At 40.4% G+C, this 18,252-nt stretch overlaps 1 protein-coding gene across 2 annotated transcripts in view; it reads left to right on the forward strand.

The window, feature by feature from the left end:
- The window catches only part of hdac7a (histone deacetylase 7a), a 95,318-nt gene that overhangs the window by 49,484 nt on the left and 27,582 nt on the right, over positions 1-18,252 (forward strand). For both annotated transcript variants that reach the window (XM_079587511.1, XM_079587510.1), the window contains exons 3-9: positions 2,443-2,621; positions 4,750-4,837; positions 9,705-9,825; positions 9,907-10,010; positions 14,067-14,189; positions 15,212-15,321; positions 17,432-17,533. In XM_079587511.1, the coding sequence (XP_079443637.1) occupies positions 2,443-2,621; positions 4,750-4,837; positions 9,705-9,825; positions 9,907-10,010; positions 14,067-14,189; positions 15,212-15,321; positions 17,432-17,533 (827 nt within the window). The remainder of the gene's footprint in view (positions 1-2,442; positions 2,622-4,749; positions 4,838-9,704; positions 9,826-9,906; positions 10,011-14,066; positions 14,190-15,211; positions 15,322-17,431; positions 17,534-18,252) is intronic.

Raw genomic sequence — 18,252 nt, forward strand, 5'->3', positions numbered from 1 at the left:
TGTGTTTACATAATATATGTGTGTGTACTGTTTATAATTATATATAAAAAACACACAAAATCATGTATATATTTAAGAAAAATTGGTTATATTTATATATAATATAAATTATATAAATGTATATACAGTATATAAATGCAATTATTCAAAAATACAGCAAGGGTTTTAAATTCTACTTTCAGAAAATTAATAACTATAAATATTGTGGTATTCTGCCACGTTTCTCACTGGCACGCCTCAAACGCGTAAACATCGGGGTTTCAATAAAATCCTGAGCTTCCCACTCGTATTTACAACTTTGTGGTGGCGTTCATGTGCGTTCAACTCTTAAATACGATCTTTTTTCATATGACTTGAACACACCAGTAGAGCATCATAGTTTGAAATCAAGGACTACAAACTGTGCTGTCAAAATAAAAGTCCTGCTTCCGTCACATCAGCCAAACAGAAAAACTATGGATATGCGATAATAAAAAAATGGGAAATATCGGCTGATATATCGTGTCATCTCTTTTGATCACATGTCTTATTCTGTCTCTCAGATTCTCCCTCTTGCATAACACAGCAGCTCAGAGGTACATATTGTTCCTCACCGGTTGAAGTCATTCGTGAGTCATTTTCCACGCTGCTCATTGGTCTTCTGTAGAAAGCCTTTGTGTTCGGAGATTTGTGTCTGAAAAAAAGGTGACAAAGCAGTCACAACTTACAGGAACACAACAGTAAATGTGCTATGGGGCAAAAGGGCATGAGTCACAAATTCTGAGGCACTAGATCTTGCGAGTGTGGGAGACACGGCTATTTTTGGGAGTCGTTATTGGAAATAAGTGGGAAAGAGTTGGGAAATGCTGAAGCCTCTATGGTCGAAGAAGTGCTTGTTTAACTCTTCAGACCAGAAACCTGTCGAGCGCACTCTTAAACGTGCTCTGGTTTTACCTGGGCAAGATGCCAGAGCTGCATGAGTGACATCAGTGCTGTGGTAGCCCAGATATGCAGAAACCTACATGCACTCGGATGCTTTTCGTGAGTGTGTTTGTGATTTTCCTGTGTCTGTGAGAGAGATGGATGTAGGGGTGAGGCGTTGCGTCCCATTGAGTCACTGGTACCATGCAAATATTCTTAAAGCTGCATGCAAAAGTTATGGAAATCAGGCCGACTTAATATCTCTGTGGAATGAGCCGTAAGGGGAACATGCACTTTCTCTCTCTCTCTCTCTCTCTCTCTCTCTCTCTCTCTCTCTCTCTCTCTCTCTCTCTCTCTCTCTCTCTCTCTCTCTCTCAATTCAATTCAATTCAATTCAATTCAGAAAGCTTTATTGGCATGACAAAAATACATTTTGTATTGCCAAAGCATCAATACAACATAGAAAATGATTTAGTAGGTACAGAAAATAATAATAAAATAAATGTAAAAAAAAATGGTAGAACACTATGAACATTTCAGAACTCTGTGAAAAGTTAGAATTCAGTGTGTGTGTGCGTGTGTGTGTGTGTGTGTGTGTGTGTGTGTGTGTGTGTGTGTGTGTGTGTGTGTGTGTGTGTGTGTGTGTGTGTGTGTGTGTGTGTGTGTGTGTGTGTGTGTGTGTGTGTGTGTGTGTGTGTGTGTGAGCGCATCACTGATTGGTCGTCAACTCTCTCTTTTTGTGACAAGCATCAATGTATCTTGCCACTAGTTTGATACAGTCTCTTTTTTCTCCTAATAGATGTTGAAATTGTGTTTTTTTGTTTAGTTTAATGAAGTTAGGGTTTTTTTAGGGGGAGAAAACATTTACATTTTTGCATTGTGTGACATTTTTTTAATGATCATTACATTAAGACATTGTGTTATGGATAAAGAAATGTGTGTTACTTTATTTAGTTTTGCCTTAATGTCACAAACATATTGAAATAATTGAATGAGAATTATAGTGAATAAGAAGACACGCATATTAAAAAAGTATAACAATCTAAAAGCAAAATTTTGATAATGAGAATTTGATGTGCTTAGTTGTCATGAAAATATTGTCACAATGCAAATAATAAGCATCCTAAAATATACTTCATCATGCATTAAACTGAACATAAAGAAATGTATAGTTTCCAAAAGTGTCTGTTTTATATAAATAAATATTGTTCTATTGAACGTACTATTCACCAAAGTATCTTGAAAAATCGTTCAGTTTACACAAAAATATAAATCGGCACAAATATTTTCACCACTGATAATAACCAGAAATGTTTCTTGATCATCAAATCATCATATTAGAATGATTTCTGGAGGATCATGTGACACTAAAGTAAAAAAATTCAGCTTTGATCACAGGAATAAATATAATTTTACAACATACTTTTAAATAATAATAATAATATTTATCTTATGTTTCTCCCATTCATGTAGGTCTTCCGTCATAATAGTAGGTTTTTAAAAAACATCATAATAATAATGTGTGTGTTTCTGTCCCCCCAGAAGCGTCGCTGTCTCCTCCCACGGGCCCCGTCCCCATGGACCTGCGTGTGGGTGAGCGTCTGGTGCGTCCAGGTTCGGACACGGCCTTCCTGTCCCCTCTGCACCCCCCTCTGCTGATCGGGCCCTTCAGTGCGCAGCACTGTTCCCAGTACAGCCAGTCGCAGCTGCAGCACATACAGGTACAGCACATGTGACACGAGACGACAGTGCCTTCAGTTACATCCAGTCATACACTGATTTAAATAGCGCCTCCCTTAAAGGATAATTCCGGTATTTAACACCTTGAGTCTATATTGTAGTTTGTTTTGGATGAACAAGAGTGGTGGACAACATTTTTTTGACAATGGTTCCTCTCTCGAGTTTTTGACTATAAAAGAATTGGCCATGGACCCATTTAACATTGGAGTCAATGGGCATGTCCGAAAATGTAATTAAAACAGCCAATAATGTTCGTTTACAAAACTGTTAAACTCACCGAGTGGTTAGTGGTGTTCGTTGATGTTCCAGAAACAAAAAGTGTTGCGAAATTCAGTTTCTGTCGTGTTTTATTCATCATTTTGTAAAATCCCATTGAATTCTGTTGAAGGACTGAGTGCTCGTTAATATAAATGCGCTACCGGAAACGGAAAGGGGGCTGTTTACATTTGGTCGATGTAGTCTTTTTGCTCTCTTCTGTTTCTCATAAGGCTAGCGAGCAGAGCAACTGTGATCCGGGAGAGTAAGCGAAATAAACAAACAAAACCTTGAAAATATTGAAAGATGTGTCCACTGACCAGTGCAATATGAAGTTGAACTCGACTGTGACCGTGAGTGTCCCGCGAGACATAAACATCGGTTATCGCCATCAAGTGGTCGGGAGTGTGCTAACGCTTTAGATTCAAATATTGAGCGGAAGTTACACGGTTCTGAAAAAATTGTTCCACTATAGCAAAATAAACGGATTGGAATCATATATTGCGACGATATATTGTTTATAATCATCAACGAACACCACTAACCACTCGGTGAGTTTAACAGTTTTGTAAACGAACATTATTGGCTGTTTTAATGACATTTTCGGACATGACCATTGACTCCAATGTTAAATGGGTCCATGGCCAATTCTTTTATAGTCAAAAACTCGAGAGAGGAACCATTGTCATAAAAATGTTGTCCACCACTCTTGTTCATCCAAAACAAACTACAATATAGACTCAAGGGGCCCTATCTTGCACCCAGCGCAATTGACTTTGAACACCGACGCATGTATCATTCCTATTTTGCACCCGCGCACAGCGGACTTTTCCCTCCACAGACGCACGTCGGTAAATTAGGGAATGAACTTGCGCTCGCGGGGGCGGTTCAGCGCAAAGAGGAGGCGTGTTCCGGCGCAAAACTTCCATGGTGCTATTTTCCAGTTTTAGAAAGCAATAGCGCCACTGACCAGGAAAAAAACAGTCTAAAGACAGTGGCGCGTTGCGCGTTAGTGATGTGGTATTTTAAGGGCGCGTGCTTGGCCATAATGTAGCGTGTTAACGCGCATCCACTTTGATTCTCTAATAATTATAAACAGACGCAGCAGTTTTCATTTTTGCAAATCATACATTATTACAAGGAAAAATATTAACACACGAGGGAGGTTGTGTCCGTGAAGATGTTAAAAAGATCTATCTAGATAAAAAAAAAAAAAACTAGATTAGGCTACACATTTACCCGAATTATACGCCTGTTTAACCGAAGCTAATTTGGGTGGGTTTCTCCCATCATCCCCAGTGTCACTTCTCTGTGTTTTACGGCCCTGACGAGAACGTCGGTCTCCTCGCAGTGAACTGCTCCTGGCGTGCGCTGGCAAATCTGCCGTTATAATAGCGATCCGCCGTGGAACAAGCGCGCCGGCTCTTAAAGGGAATGTGAGAGGACGCTCTGATTGGTTTATGTCACGTTACGCCCAAACCACACCTATGAATAATGAAGCTACTTCAGACCAACCCCTTTTAGATTTGCGCTGGGCGCAAGAGTCGTTTATCCGCCGGGAAAATAGCAACAGCGCCGGGATCCGCCCACAAAGTTACTTGCGCTTTGCGCTTTGACACTTGCGTTTCAGATCGTTAAAATAGGGCCCAAGGTGTTAAATACTGGAATTATCCTTTAATGTGATTTAGCCGAACACGACACATTCCTGGAACGTAATTATCATCAACCAGTCATTTCAAGTTAGGGCTTACCATAAATTGACCACTCATGCCCCAATATATATGTACGTACTGGGCACTTGATAAGCTAGTTAGCATCGTTATGAATAATTCTGATGTTATACTCTTTCTGTAGCAGTATAACATGGAGCAGCATCTACGAGACCAGGAACAAGCGAAGCAACAGCTACAGCAACTCAAACACAAGGACAAGAGTCAACAGAGTGAGTGACACACACACACTTACTTAGCAACACTGCTACACACTGAGACTACACATATTATGCTAGGCTAGGGTTGGGGTTACGTTGATTAGTATGATAGAAAGTGTTTCTGTTTTTCAATATGAGTTTTTAAAGTCATTTCATGAATGAGTCGCCTTTAAAATGAAGCACTTGATCACTAATGTGCATCTTTAGCCTCAAGAAAGTGATTTGTCACTGTAGTTTGTCACAGTCCTTCAGCTAAGAAGAGTCTAAAGAGGAATCGATTGGCAATGGCAAATGACAAGTGACTAGATGATGTGGAGGTTGAACAAACCGTTTTGAGATATTCAGTTTTGATTTGAGAAATGTATCAAGGTGACTGAGAAATGCTGTATTATGTTACGCCAGTGCCCTCTTTAATAATACCTCAGCTGAAACTGGGCCACGGCTGCTTCAGGAAATGGCTCTGAGAGTAAAAACAAAACTTTGTGGTTGAAAACACATGGGAGGAGTTTCGTCTCCTCTGAACATGGGAACCCTGTTGTTCTATAAAGGTGATTTACTGTCACACTGCTGCGGGTGACCTGCCAGTTACAGCAATTACAGATCGTGCCATACCATCCAGTACCAGACCATCCAGTACCAGACCATCCAGTACCAGACCATACAGTACCAGACCAGACCATAGAGTACCAGACAATACCATACAGTACCAGACCACCCAGTACCAGACCATCCAGTACCAGACAATACCATACAGTACCAGACCATACAGTACCAGACCGAGTACCAGACAATACCATAGAGTACCAGACAATACCATACAGTACCAGACCACCCAGTACCAGACCACCCAGTACCAGACAATACCATACAGTACCAGACCATCCAGTACCAGACCACCCAGTACCAGACCATACAGTACCAGACCATCCAGTACCAGACCATACAGTACCAGACCAGACCATCCAGTATCAGACCATCCAGTACCAGACCAGACCATACAGTATGAGACCATACAATCCAGTACCAGACCAGACCATACAGTACCAGACCATACAATCCAGTACCAGACCAGACCATCCAGTACCAGACCAGACCATCCAGTACCAGACCAGACCATCCAGTACCAGACCATCCAGTACCAGACCATCCAGTATCAGACCATCCAGTACCAGACCATCCAGTACAAGACCAGACCATACAGTACCAGACCATCCAGTACCAGACCAGACCATACAGTACCAGACCATACAATCCAGTACCAGACCAGACCATCCAGTACCAGACCAGACCATCCAGTACCAGACCATACAGTACCAGACCATACAATCCAGTACCAGACCATACAATCCAGTACCAGACCAGACCATCCAGTACCAGACCATACAGTACCAGACCATACAATCCAGTACCAGACCAGACCATACAGTACCAGACCATACAATCCAGTACCAGACCAGACCATCCAGTACCAGACCAGACCATCCAGTACCAGACCATCCAGTACCAGACCATCCAGTATCAGACCATCCAGTACCAGACCATCCAGTACAAGACCAGACCATACAGTACCAGACCATCCAGTACCAGACCAGACCATACAGTACCAGACCATACAATCCAGTACCAGACCAGACCATCCAGTACCAGACCAGACCATCCAGTACCAGACCATACAGTACCAGACCATACAATCCAGTACCAGACCATACAATCCAGTACCAGACCAGACCATCCAGTACCAGACCATACAGTACCAGACCATACAATCCAGTACCAGACCAGACCATACAGTACCAGACCATGCCATACAGTACCAGACCATCCAGTACCAGACCAGACCATACAGTATGAGACCAGACCATCCAGTACCAGACCAGACCATACAGTACCAGACCAGACCATCCAGTACCAGACCAGACCATCCAGTACCAGACCATACAATCCAGTACCAGACCAGACCATCCAGTACCAGACCATACAATCCAGTACCAGACCAGACCATACAGTACCAGACCATACAATCCAGTACCAGACCATACAATCCTGTACCAGACCAGACCATCCAGTACCAGACCATACAATCCAGTACCAGACCAGACCATCCAGTACCAGACCATACAATCCAGTACCAGACCAGACCAGACCATCCAGTACCAGACCATACAATCCAGTACCAGACCAGACCATACAGTACCAGACCATACAATCCAGTACCAGACCATACAATCCAGTACCAGACCATCCAGTACCAGACCATCCAGTACCAGACCATCCAGTACCAGACCAGACCATCCAGTACCAGACCATCCAGTATCAGACCATCCAGTACCAGACCAGACCATCCAGTATGAGACCAGACCATCCAGTACCAGACCAGACCATACAGTATGAGACCAGACCATACAGCACCAGACCATCCAGTACCAGACCAGACCATCCAGTACCAGACCATCCAGTACCAGACCAGACCATCCAGTACCAGACCAGACCAGACCATCCAGTACCAAACCAGACCATACAGTACCAGACCATCCAGTACCAGACCATCCAGTACCAGACCATCCAGTACCAGACCAGACCATCCAGTACCAGACCAGACCAGACCATCCAGTACCAAACCAGACCATCCAGTACCAAACCAGACCATACAGTACCAGACCATACAGTACCAGACCATACAATCCAGTACCAGACCAGACCATACAGTACCAGACCATACAGTACCAGACCATACAGTACCAGACCAGACCATACAGTACCAGACCATACAGTACCAGACCAGACTAGACCATCCAGTACCAGACCATCCAGTACCAGACCATCCAGTACCAGACCATCCAGTACCAGACCATCCAGTACCACACCATACAGTACCAGACCAGACCATACAGTACCAGACCAGACCATACAGTACCATGGTGCTTTTTGTTAGACAGATACATTAATAAATGGACGGTAACAGACAAACAGACCAATGCATGAATGGATAGATGATGGATGGATACACAGATAGATACTGTTGACATGTTTATCAGGGTTTTGCACTTTTGCTGTGTGTGTGTGTGTGTGTGTGTGTGTGTGTGTGTGTGTGTGTGTGTGTGTGTGTGTGTGTGTGTGTGTGTGTGTGTGTGTGTGTGTGTGTGTGTGTGTGTGTGTGTGTGTGTGAGTGTGTGTGTGTGTGTGTGTGTATGTGTGAGTGTGTGTGTGTGTGTGTGTGTGTGTGTGTGTGTGTGTGTGTGTGTGTGTGTGTGTGTGTGTGTGTGTGTATGTGTGAGTGTGTGTGTGTGTGTGTGTGTGTGTGTGTGTGTGTGTGTGTGTGTGTGTGTGTGTGTGTGTGTGTGTGTGTGTGTGTGTGCGTGCATGTGTGCATTTCCGTGCATTGGATGCATTTCCGTGCGTGTGTGTGTGTGTGTGGTAGAATACTCATTGTGATCATGACAGTCTCCAGTCACTCCCGAGCTGTGTCATGCTTGGTCACGCAGGCAACACATTAATACCAATTTAGTTGTTTATTTTCCATTGAATGACGGCATTAATTCTCCTTTTGAGTCACGTTACACTGTTAGAGTTAAACAACATCTGGAGTGTGAAACCTACTACCACCAGGTGTGCTGATAAACTGTGCATTAAGCAGAGAATGATTTGTTGTAACACCCAATACTGGTTCTTGTAAAGTCTAATGTATTATTTCGACCAATAACTCTCTCAAAACACGTTTGTGCATTTCCTGCAGTGAGTCTCAGTCAGAGGTGTGTAGGCGTCACACAGGTGTCTCTCGCTGGTGATAAATCACTGCAGCTGGAGGCTTTTATCACACTTGATAAGATTGTTGTGAGAGAAAGTAGCTGCAGAGAAGTAGAGTTAAATTAGTTGTGCAAACAGTAACCGTGTCAATATTGACCGTATTGGTCAGAGCCGCTGTGACGTGGCCGCCCTGGAAGGACAGGGAGGCACTGAGTCAACACACAGTTTCCTTCCCTCGACCCCAGAGCAGCCTCGGACACACAGCCTCACAGACGCAGCGCTCGCAGCGCTATCTGGGAGAACACTGGCATTTTAAACCGGTTCAGTGACTAGTTTTGACTTAATAAAAATAATAATAATCGCCCAGTCCAGAGCCAACTAAACTAAATCAACTAAAATACTGTATATTAAATCAAATATAAAGCAAAATAAAATATAGAATAATGAAATTAAATAATAAAATCAATAAATTAATGCAGAGAAAAGCGCTATATAAATGTAATTAATTATTATTATTATAATTGATTATTACTGTTTAAAAAAAGAATTACAATAAAATTAAGCAATACAATCGAATAAAATAGTATTCCTGGGACTCTTTCTCCTAAAAAAGAAAAAAAAAGTGGTTTGGGATGATTTCATTGGCTTGATTGAGGGTAACATTCTCTAAAAATATTAAATATTAGTAAAAAATTAATTTCCTTACTTTAGTTACATAAAATGACCTAGTCCAGGGCAAACTAAACTAAACTAAAATACTAACTAACTAACTAAAGGAATAAAATAAAATAAAGACTTGTAAAAAAATAAAAAGGAAGAAATTAAATTAATAAAAAAATAAAAAATAAAATGCAAGTAAAACAGTATACCCGAGACTTATAAACAGACTTTTGAAAAAGTGGGTTGGCATGATTTCATTGGCTGGTTGTATTGATGGAGGGATAAACTCTCTAAAAGTATTAAACTAAATTATATTTCAATAATAATATATTTAAAAAAACATTCAAGTAAATAAACGCCTGACAAATGTCTGACTCTCAAAATCTTTTTATTTTTTATTTTTTGCAATGCAGCTTTGTTTAAACCAATTGAGTGAAACATTGTCATTTCATTGGCTGTTTGCATTGATTGACAGGTGCTGTGGCCAGTGCGCTGGTGAAGCAGAAACTGGCGCAAGTGATCCTGAAGAAACAGAAGCAAGCTGTCCTGGAGAGGACGAACTCCAACCCCCTGAGCACCGCATCGGTGGCCTACCGGTTAGAAGCGACTCTCACTGCTGGTGAAGTGCACATGTGCGCAGATCCAGGGGCTTACTTTCATCTTTTGTGTTCTGACAGGGAGTTGGTCCCAGACCCCAGCGCTCCCCTACAGCCGCTCCTGCCCTCCACCAAACCAACTCTCATAGAAGGATCCGACGAACCGACGAACCTGAGACGAGCACGTACGTCACCCTCCAACACACACACACACACACACACACACACACACACACACACATGAGAGCTCATTCATCAAAGCATGACATCACCATCTACATACAGATCACACACACACACACACCTGAGAGCAGGAGGCAGGGCTGGTCGTTCAGCAGGTGTGTGTGCGTGTGTGTGTGTGGAAGCATTCCAGCGCCGCTGCCTTGATCAAACACACTCCCAGCGCCTCGCTCTGCCTCAGGGCAGCACGCTGTTAACAAGGCCTTGCTCAACCCTCTCATTTACCTCAGAAAGACGAGAACACTCCCCTGTCAGCCAGTCATTATGTCATGATAACTATGACTGGACGTCCAGTATAGCACAAAGTATACTTGGTTTTATACGCATACTCTAGCGTATGCTCCAGTCTCCATTCGATAGCGTGCGTGAACACATGCTCTCTAGAAAGTTTCATCTTGGTCCAGAGTCTTCGCTATTTTTCTCCAGAAGTTATGACCGATAAAAATGTCTCTATATTCTTATAAACTAAAGTTGCGGCTCTCCCCCTCACACAAGCGCTTGTCAATGTGGACGTCTGTCGCAGTCACTGGTATTTTGTTGTTGTTGTTGTTCTCTGGTTAGTGTCGTTTTCTACTGTGAAACAATGGCCAGTGTTGCAATCTTGTGGAACAAATGATTACTGAAAAAACAAATTCAATGCACATGTGCGACCAGTTTATAGCGTGTGCGGTTTACAAAAAATTCACCTAAAAAAATCAGTACTATTCAGGTGATGAAATGTGTAAGTGGACCATTGCAGACGCGTAAAAACCATAGACGGTTAAAAAATATGGACGTAGTGTCCGTGATGCCACCCGTAGGTTTCTGAAAAGCATTTTTGAAGCCTAAAGTGGGCGGAGCCGACGGTCGCCATCTTGGCAGCGCTTCACTCCTGGATAACTGGACATGGGCAAAGAGGCGGATTAGCTGAGGTGACGCGACGCTAACAGACAGCAGATGCACGGCTGGTAGTGACAGCAGCGGCAATCCACCTGTCACTCAAGTGGCCACGCCCTTAATTTTGCAGAACTTAAGGGCTTAATATAATTTAAACGGATGAGTTATAAATAAGCTCACAGTTGACATGAAGGGCAAAATTAGCTATATAGACCAAAACCACTTTTTGCACCAGGCTGTAAACATGCTGTAAAGTTTCTGACGTAAAGTTGGGCGTATTAACATGGAGGTCTATGGGATTGACTCTCTTTCGGAGCCTGTCTCTAGTGGCCGGTCGATGAATTGCAGTTTAAGACACTTCCGTGTTGTGTTCAAGAGAGAACTGAAAAATACTTTGGGCTTTATATGCAAAAGTCTTTGTTCTGCAATTTTTATTAATTTTTTTGGTTTAGATTTAGTTTTTTTAGCTTGTTTATTAGTGCTGAAGCAAATGTCACCGTTATAATTGCTCATTCTTAGGTTTAAGGATTTGCTCTAAACCCATAACTGTAAAAGGTCTGTTCACACCTACACAAATTGAGTCTGGTTTTACTATGTGACTTGTCTGTTCAGACCGATGCATAATAAAACGGAAGATGGTCTGAAAGTAAATGCAAACGCACTCCCCGACAGTAGGTGGCGCTTATGGAAAAGCAGAAGATTCTTCCTCGTTTAGAAAAATAGTCTTTACTTTCACAAACTAGTCGTAGTTTTATCTAACAGCAGCAGCTCTGGGCATGTGACCAAAAGCTTGAATCTCATTGGCTGGCCAATTTAATTCACAGTGTTATGGAATATAACACCTCATTATGTCGCATTGACAGCATAAAAATGTTTGTGTCGGTCACAAACTGAATATTCACACTGAATATTCGTCTTGTTGTGAACAGACCTGAGGTATTACACACTGAAGAGCACTCGGAACACGTTAGCAACCGCATAGTATCACCTGGCAACCAATCACAACAACCTTCCTCTGGCAAACACCACTCGCATTTTCTTTATTAAATATAAAAGTTACATTTGTGACTATCATTCAGTTTTCAGTGTAGAACAGAACATTTTGCAGAAGTTTTCAAGTAGTCCTTGAGAGAGTTTCCAAACACTTGACCTGTCCACTTCATATCAGTCCGGTGCCGTCCGTCAGGATCACTTTGTGCTCGACAGTCGAACATTTAACATGATAACCACAAGATGCTGCGCAGAACAATGTCATTTACTGGTGAGGAAGTCCAGCTGTGGAGTTACGGCTTTCAACATGTCCTCTGCCAGAACTTAAGGCTGATGTGTTTTTTAAAATGACTAAAACAATTAGTAGGAAGTAGAGAAGAGATTTCGGAAGCTTTGTCTTTTCTGAACCAGCAACAAAAGCATTGCATTTAAACATTTGCATTCAAACATACATTTGCATTTAAATAGTGAAAGGTCAATAGGGATGTGCAAAACTACCTCTAATTCACGAGTTTACATGTTAATGAAATCTGATGTAATATTATAATGCGTATTTGGCTTGCTGTCCGGGGGGAGGGCTCCGAGCTCAGAATTCGGCCCGACCCCAGAGTACTCCCCCCCATAACTTTAGAGATCATAGGTATCTATGAACGGACCCAGCCGAATGTGGGGTGAAGGGGTGGAGGTGGGATGCTGAGAAATTAGTCATGAGACAGGAGGTAAGGAAAGGCTTTATTTATACTGGCTCCTTCTCGTGCTGATTGGATGATTACCTGAACATGCTCCTCCCGAACTTTGTTACATAAAACTTCATATCGAAAATCAACCAATTGGTGGGTCATTTGAATGAGTAGTGGACTAGTTGGTCTTAAAGGGATAGTTCATCAATTACTCACCCTCATATCATTCCCAACCAAGACTTTCATTCATCTTCGAAACACAAATAAAGATCTTTCTAATGAAATCTGAGAGATTTCTGTCCCTACGTTTATAAAGTCCATTCCTCCAAAACTGACGCTTCAAAAAGGTCATAAAGAGATGGTAAAAGTAAGCCGTATTTTTCAAGCGGTTTAATGAAGTCTTTTGAGGAGACATGATCACTTTCTGCGAAGAACAGATTTAATTTAGGCGTTTGTTCACATGTAAACATTCATCAAGGCACATACATAGAGCACATCAAATATACTGTAGTAAACCAAAGGCTCAAACGTGCTTGCTTGACTGCGTCAGTACTCATTGGTTCTCACACGATTAAAGTCATGAGGCGTTTCATGATATATATCTATAGCTATAGCATGCTATACTCACTATATATATATATGTACAGGTGAAACTCAAAAAATGTGAATATCGTGCAAAAGTTAATTTATTTCAGTAATTCAACTTAAAAGGTGAAACTAATATATTATATAGACTCATTACATGCAAAGTGAGATATTTCAAGCCTTTATGTGTTATAATGTTGATGATTATGGCTTAAAGCTTATGAAAACCTTTTCACAATATTCTAATTTTGAATTTGGGCTTTTCATAAACTGTAAGCCATAATCATCAAAATTATAACAAATAAAGGCTTGAAATATCTCACTTTGCATGTAATGAGTCTATATAATATATTAGTTTCACCTTTTAAGTTGAATTACTGAAATAAATTAACTTTTGCACGATTTTAAATTTTTTTTTGTTTTACCTGTATATATATAGCATGCTATACTCACTAGTCGGTTATTGCGCAACTAGTTACCTATCCTGACCCGTGCTAAATGTCAAATTTGCTTATTTGTGTCGACTCTCAAACAATCTACTTTAAATCTCAGGTGTTGCTAGGCAGTTATTATAACCCACAGGTTGTCTGTGAACACATTGCTGGTTGTTTGTCGTGGTTACGCAGCTTTATTTGAGTGTGCTGTATATCCTCATGCATACGCTGGGATGTTATTTGTCGTCATAAATCGCTACTTTTAGTAATGACACAACACATTGTTGCTCAAAGTAGAAGAAAATGCATGTTTACTGACCAAACAGACAACGATTGACCCAGCAGAAGTACAGGAGATGAGCTAGTTGACACTACTATACGACTCAAAGTTTGTCTTTTTAGTAATGCTATTGTTTTGTTTTGTTCTTGTTCGCAGGGTCAGAGCCCAACCTGAAGGTGAAGCATAAGTTAAAGAAGCACCTGAACACCCGCAAGAGTCCGCTGACCCGCAAAGAGAGCGCGCCGCCCACCGTCAAGCACCGCGGCCCTGATGCTCTGGGTAACTAAACCGCCATGTTCTCATGTCCGCCAGCTACAGTAACAGCGATGCATTTAGTTATATTCAGATTTTTTTTCACCAGGACATATTTCTCAACTTATTCACAACTCTTCACACAGTTCTTACTGCTTGGCACAGCAGTTCACTTCACATTCAAAGTGCACTAAAACTACCAAAACACTTCATTCATCATGTCTCAAATCAACTCGTTCTTCCATGAAGGTTCTCACCCAACAAACACAGTTTTCCAGCTGACCTTAGTAAGAGTTTCCCTTTCAGACGCAAAATGTGAGTGAAGAGTATTTAAAGTCCCCCTGTGGTGAAAATCAAGGTTTTAATGTTGTTAATGTCTATATGTGGTGTTTTTAATATGCTTTAAGAAGACAAACTATGTGCAAATTCATAAGTCGACAGCATTGCTGAGTATTTTCTCTTTAAAACTGCAGTGAACCAAAGACAGTCTCAAAGACGCGGTTTGAAATCGCTGGTGTTCATGACGTCACAAACTACCTTGTAACCAATCAGATCAACATGAGTGGATCTATGAGCTGGTGTGAGTGAGTGGAGGCGGGGCTCATTTGCATATTCATAGCTCCGTGTTTACGAAATGAGGCAAGAGTGTAGAGTTACATTCAAGCTATTTTAAGGCATGCAGAATTTTTTTCAAGTAAAAAAAATTTAAATATGTAATTTTGGTGACCAAAGATAAGTTTTAACGGATAAAATGGTTGACTACAAGGGGACTTTAAATGAATTAAGTACACAGTAGTGAATTTACTGATATTTGCACTGCCCAAAAAGCACATTTTGCGCTTCACATGAGATTGGATTTGCGTATCGTCAGTAGATCACGCGCAGAACTTTCCGCTCCCATCTACGCTTTTATAGGATTGACCTCTCACGCTAATATGCCCTGTTTAGTAAATCTGGCCCTTAGACTGCTGTTCATCTCAGTGTGTGAAGAGTTGAAAAAAGTGACTGAAGTGAGTCAGACTCGTAATGCATGTGTGTGTTCCCCTCAGACTCGTCCCCCAGCAGCAGCAGCACCCCAGTGTCGGGCTGCAGCTCTCCCAACGACAGCCTGCCCAATGAGAACGGAGCGCTGCCCGCGGCCGCCAGCCTGTGCCATGAGGTAACCGTCCTCACACTCCCCGAACACACTCCTCAGGTGCATCTCGGCACCTTTATAATGGGACAGCCTTGTAATGCAATTACAGATCCAAACAATTATGGGAAATGATTCATTAAGTCAGTTTAAATGAAGTTGGCTTCTCCCTTTTTTCAAAAATACAATCTGTTGCGGAGAGGACAAACTCCCAGCCGAACACACACACACCCACACACACACCCACGCACACCGAGGCATGATGGGACAGTTCTTTAATATTGCTCTGGTGGGAGTTGTTTGTGCTCGACAGGGCTTGTTTCAGGAGGTTTGCGCCGCCCTTTGGCATAATGACATGTTTTAAACAAAGACACTGGAGAAGGACAGCTGCAGGCAGCTGCCAGGACACCCAATCTCCCGTTTCCATCCACTGCCTCCTCCTCGCTTTATTACTCTACGCTCCTCCATTTTTTGGGCTTGCATAAATGCAGGAGTCTCTGATGGGTCGCTCACGGGAACCCCGTCCGCTCGCACGCAAGAGCTGATCACGCACACAGACCGACACGCAGATCTTCTGTTAGCGGACGATATTTGCCCAATGGAAATGTTTTAGCTTTATGACGCCATTTTTCAACAAAATATAATTCATTATCATTAAGTATCAAAGTATCATTTGCATTTATTACATTCTCAAGTGAAATGTCATATATGGCTGATAATTATAAAACAAATCAATATCAAATATAAAGGTAGCTGTAAATTTATATTCAGAAATAATGCTTTAAAAATATATAATAAAAGAAATATAGAAAAATATATATTATAAACCACGCACGGAAAAATGCTTTGCTGCAATAAATGTAAAAATATATAATAAAATAAATATTCAACATGTACTTTAAATGTACAGGTGAAACTCAAAAAAATTTAATATCGTGCAAAAGTTCATTTATGTCAGTAATTCAACTTAAAAGGTGAAACTAATATATTATATAGACTCATTACATGCAAAGTGAGATATTTCAAGCCTTTATTTGTTATAATTTTGATGATTATGGTTTACAGTTTATGAAAAGCCCAAATTCAAAATTTGAATATTGTGAAAAGGTTTTCATAAACTGTAAGCCATAATCATCAAAATTATAACAAATAAAGGCTTGAAATATCTCACTTTGCATGTAATGAGTCTATATAATATATTAGTTTCACCTTTTAAGTTGAATTACTGAAATAAATGAACTTTTGCACGATATTAAATTTTTTTGAGTTTCACCAGTACATTATAAAACATGATATGCACAAATAATGCTACGCTACAATACATTTAAAAATATATGATCAAATAAATATATAAAAAAATAATATTATAAAACATATGCACGAATCATGCTTTGCTACAATAAAAAAAAACATATGATAAAAGAAATGTATAAAATATTATAAAACATGATATGCATGAATAATGCTTCACTACAACAAATGTAAATATATATAATAAAATAAATATATAAAAATATATTATAAAACATTACAGGGATGAATAATGGTTTGCTACAATAAATGTAAAAATATATAATAAAATAAATATACAAAAAAACATTATAAAACTTGATATGCACAAATAACGATTCACTACAATACATTTAAAAATATATAATACAAATATATATACATATATATATATATATTATAAAACATATGGATGAATAAAGCTTTGCTACAATAAATGTAAAAATATATATTATAAAAACGTATATGCATGAATAATCCTTTGCTAGAATAAATACATATTATAAAACAAACATATAAAAAAATATTATAAATGTATAATAATATTTGAAATACAAAATATGTTAGATTATACAAATCTCTACTGTCTACTGTCCTGATAGATTTGAATGAAATCACTGATCCAATTGTTTGAGTTTGCATTAAGTGTGATTTGAGTTTTTTTTTTTTATACTTTTTTTTTTTTTTTATAATAAAAACCAACATATTAGCAGCTTTGTGTCCTGAGACGTGTGACAGCTACAGGTCATTATGGTGTCTGTCTATAGAAGTCCATCACTAGGTCTAAAAGAGAATATATCACATGCTAGATAACAGTGTGTGTGTGTTGTGTGTGTGTGTGTTTCAGGCTCAGAGGCTGCTGTTGCAGGACGGCTCTCTCGCTCACTTCACAGTGCAGAACCCGTCCAGTCTGCCCACCATCACGCTAGGCCTCCCCGCCAACACCAAGGTATCCCTGACACCTACACCAAAGTCTGCTGCCTTTTATTTCATTATATATAGAAGTACACCACAATCGCACATTCAACACCATCAAGCACACTTTTCCCCACAAGAATTCACACTATAATGAATTTAAACTGTAAAACCCAAATTACATGTTTGAAGAACATAAGATGCATTGCTTTTTCCGTTTCTAAAACGATTCGAATATGGATATTTGCGCTTTTAGATGGTTATTAGTCAATATAGCATTCCAGCCTTGTTGAATATAAAACAATATTGGATCGGATTGAAAATTGCAATGCGATGACAAAACTGCATTGCTCCCATTATAACCGCCAGAGCTGTCAACGGTGCGAGCTGCACAACATCTGTACAGGGGTGTTGGCTAGCTGTCATGCTAGCACTGCCAGGGAAAACTCACGGCAACGTTAAAAACACCACTTTCAATTTTAAAATCACCCACAAATGAGCGTGAGCCTCAGCCAACTAACACGAGAGCAAGCGAAATAAAAGTACCAAACGTGTTGCCTTCCATATAAAAGTAATGAATTAACGCGTTTAGCTTCGCCATCAAGTGTTTTCACAAAACAGCGCCAGAATTATTTATTGAGTGAAATGTAATTTTGATGGTTTCATGCTCTTGGCACCCAATAATTCTCCACGTCAAACTCATATTTAATGTATTCTGGTTCATGTTTTCGTGGTTGCATTAATTTTTTTTCT

Source organism: Phoxinus phoxinus (assembly GCF_949152265.1).
Source record: "Phoxinus phoxinus genome assembly, chromosome: 18".
Taxonomy (NCBI): domain Eukaryota; kingdom Metazoa; phylum Chordata; class Actinopteri; order Cypriniformes; family Leuciscidae; genus Phoxinus; species Phoxinus phoxinus.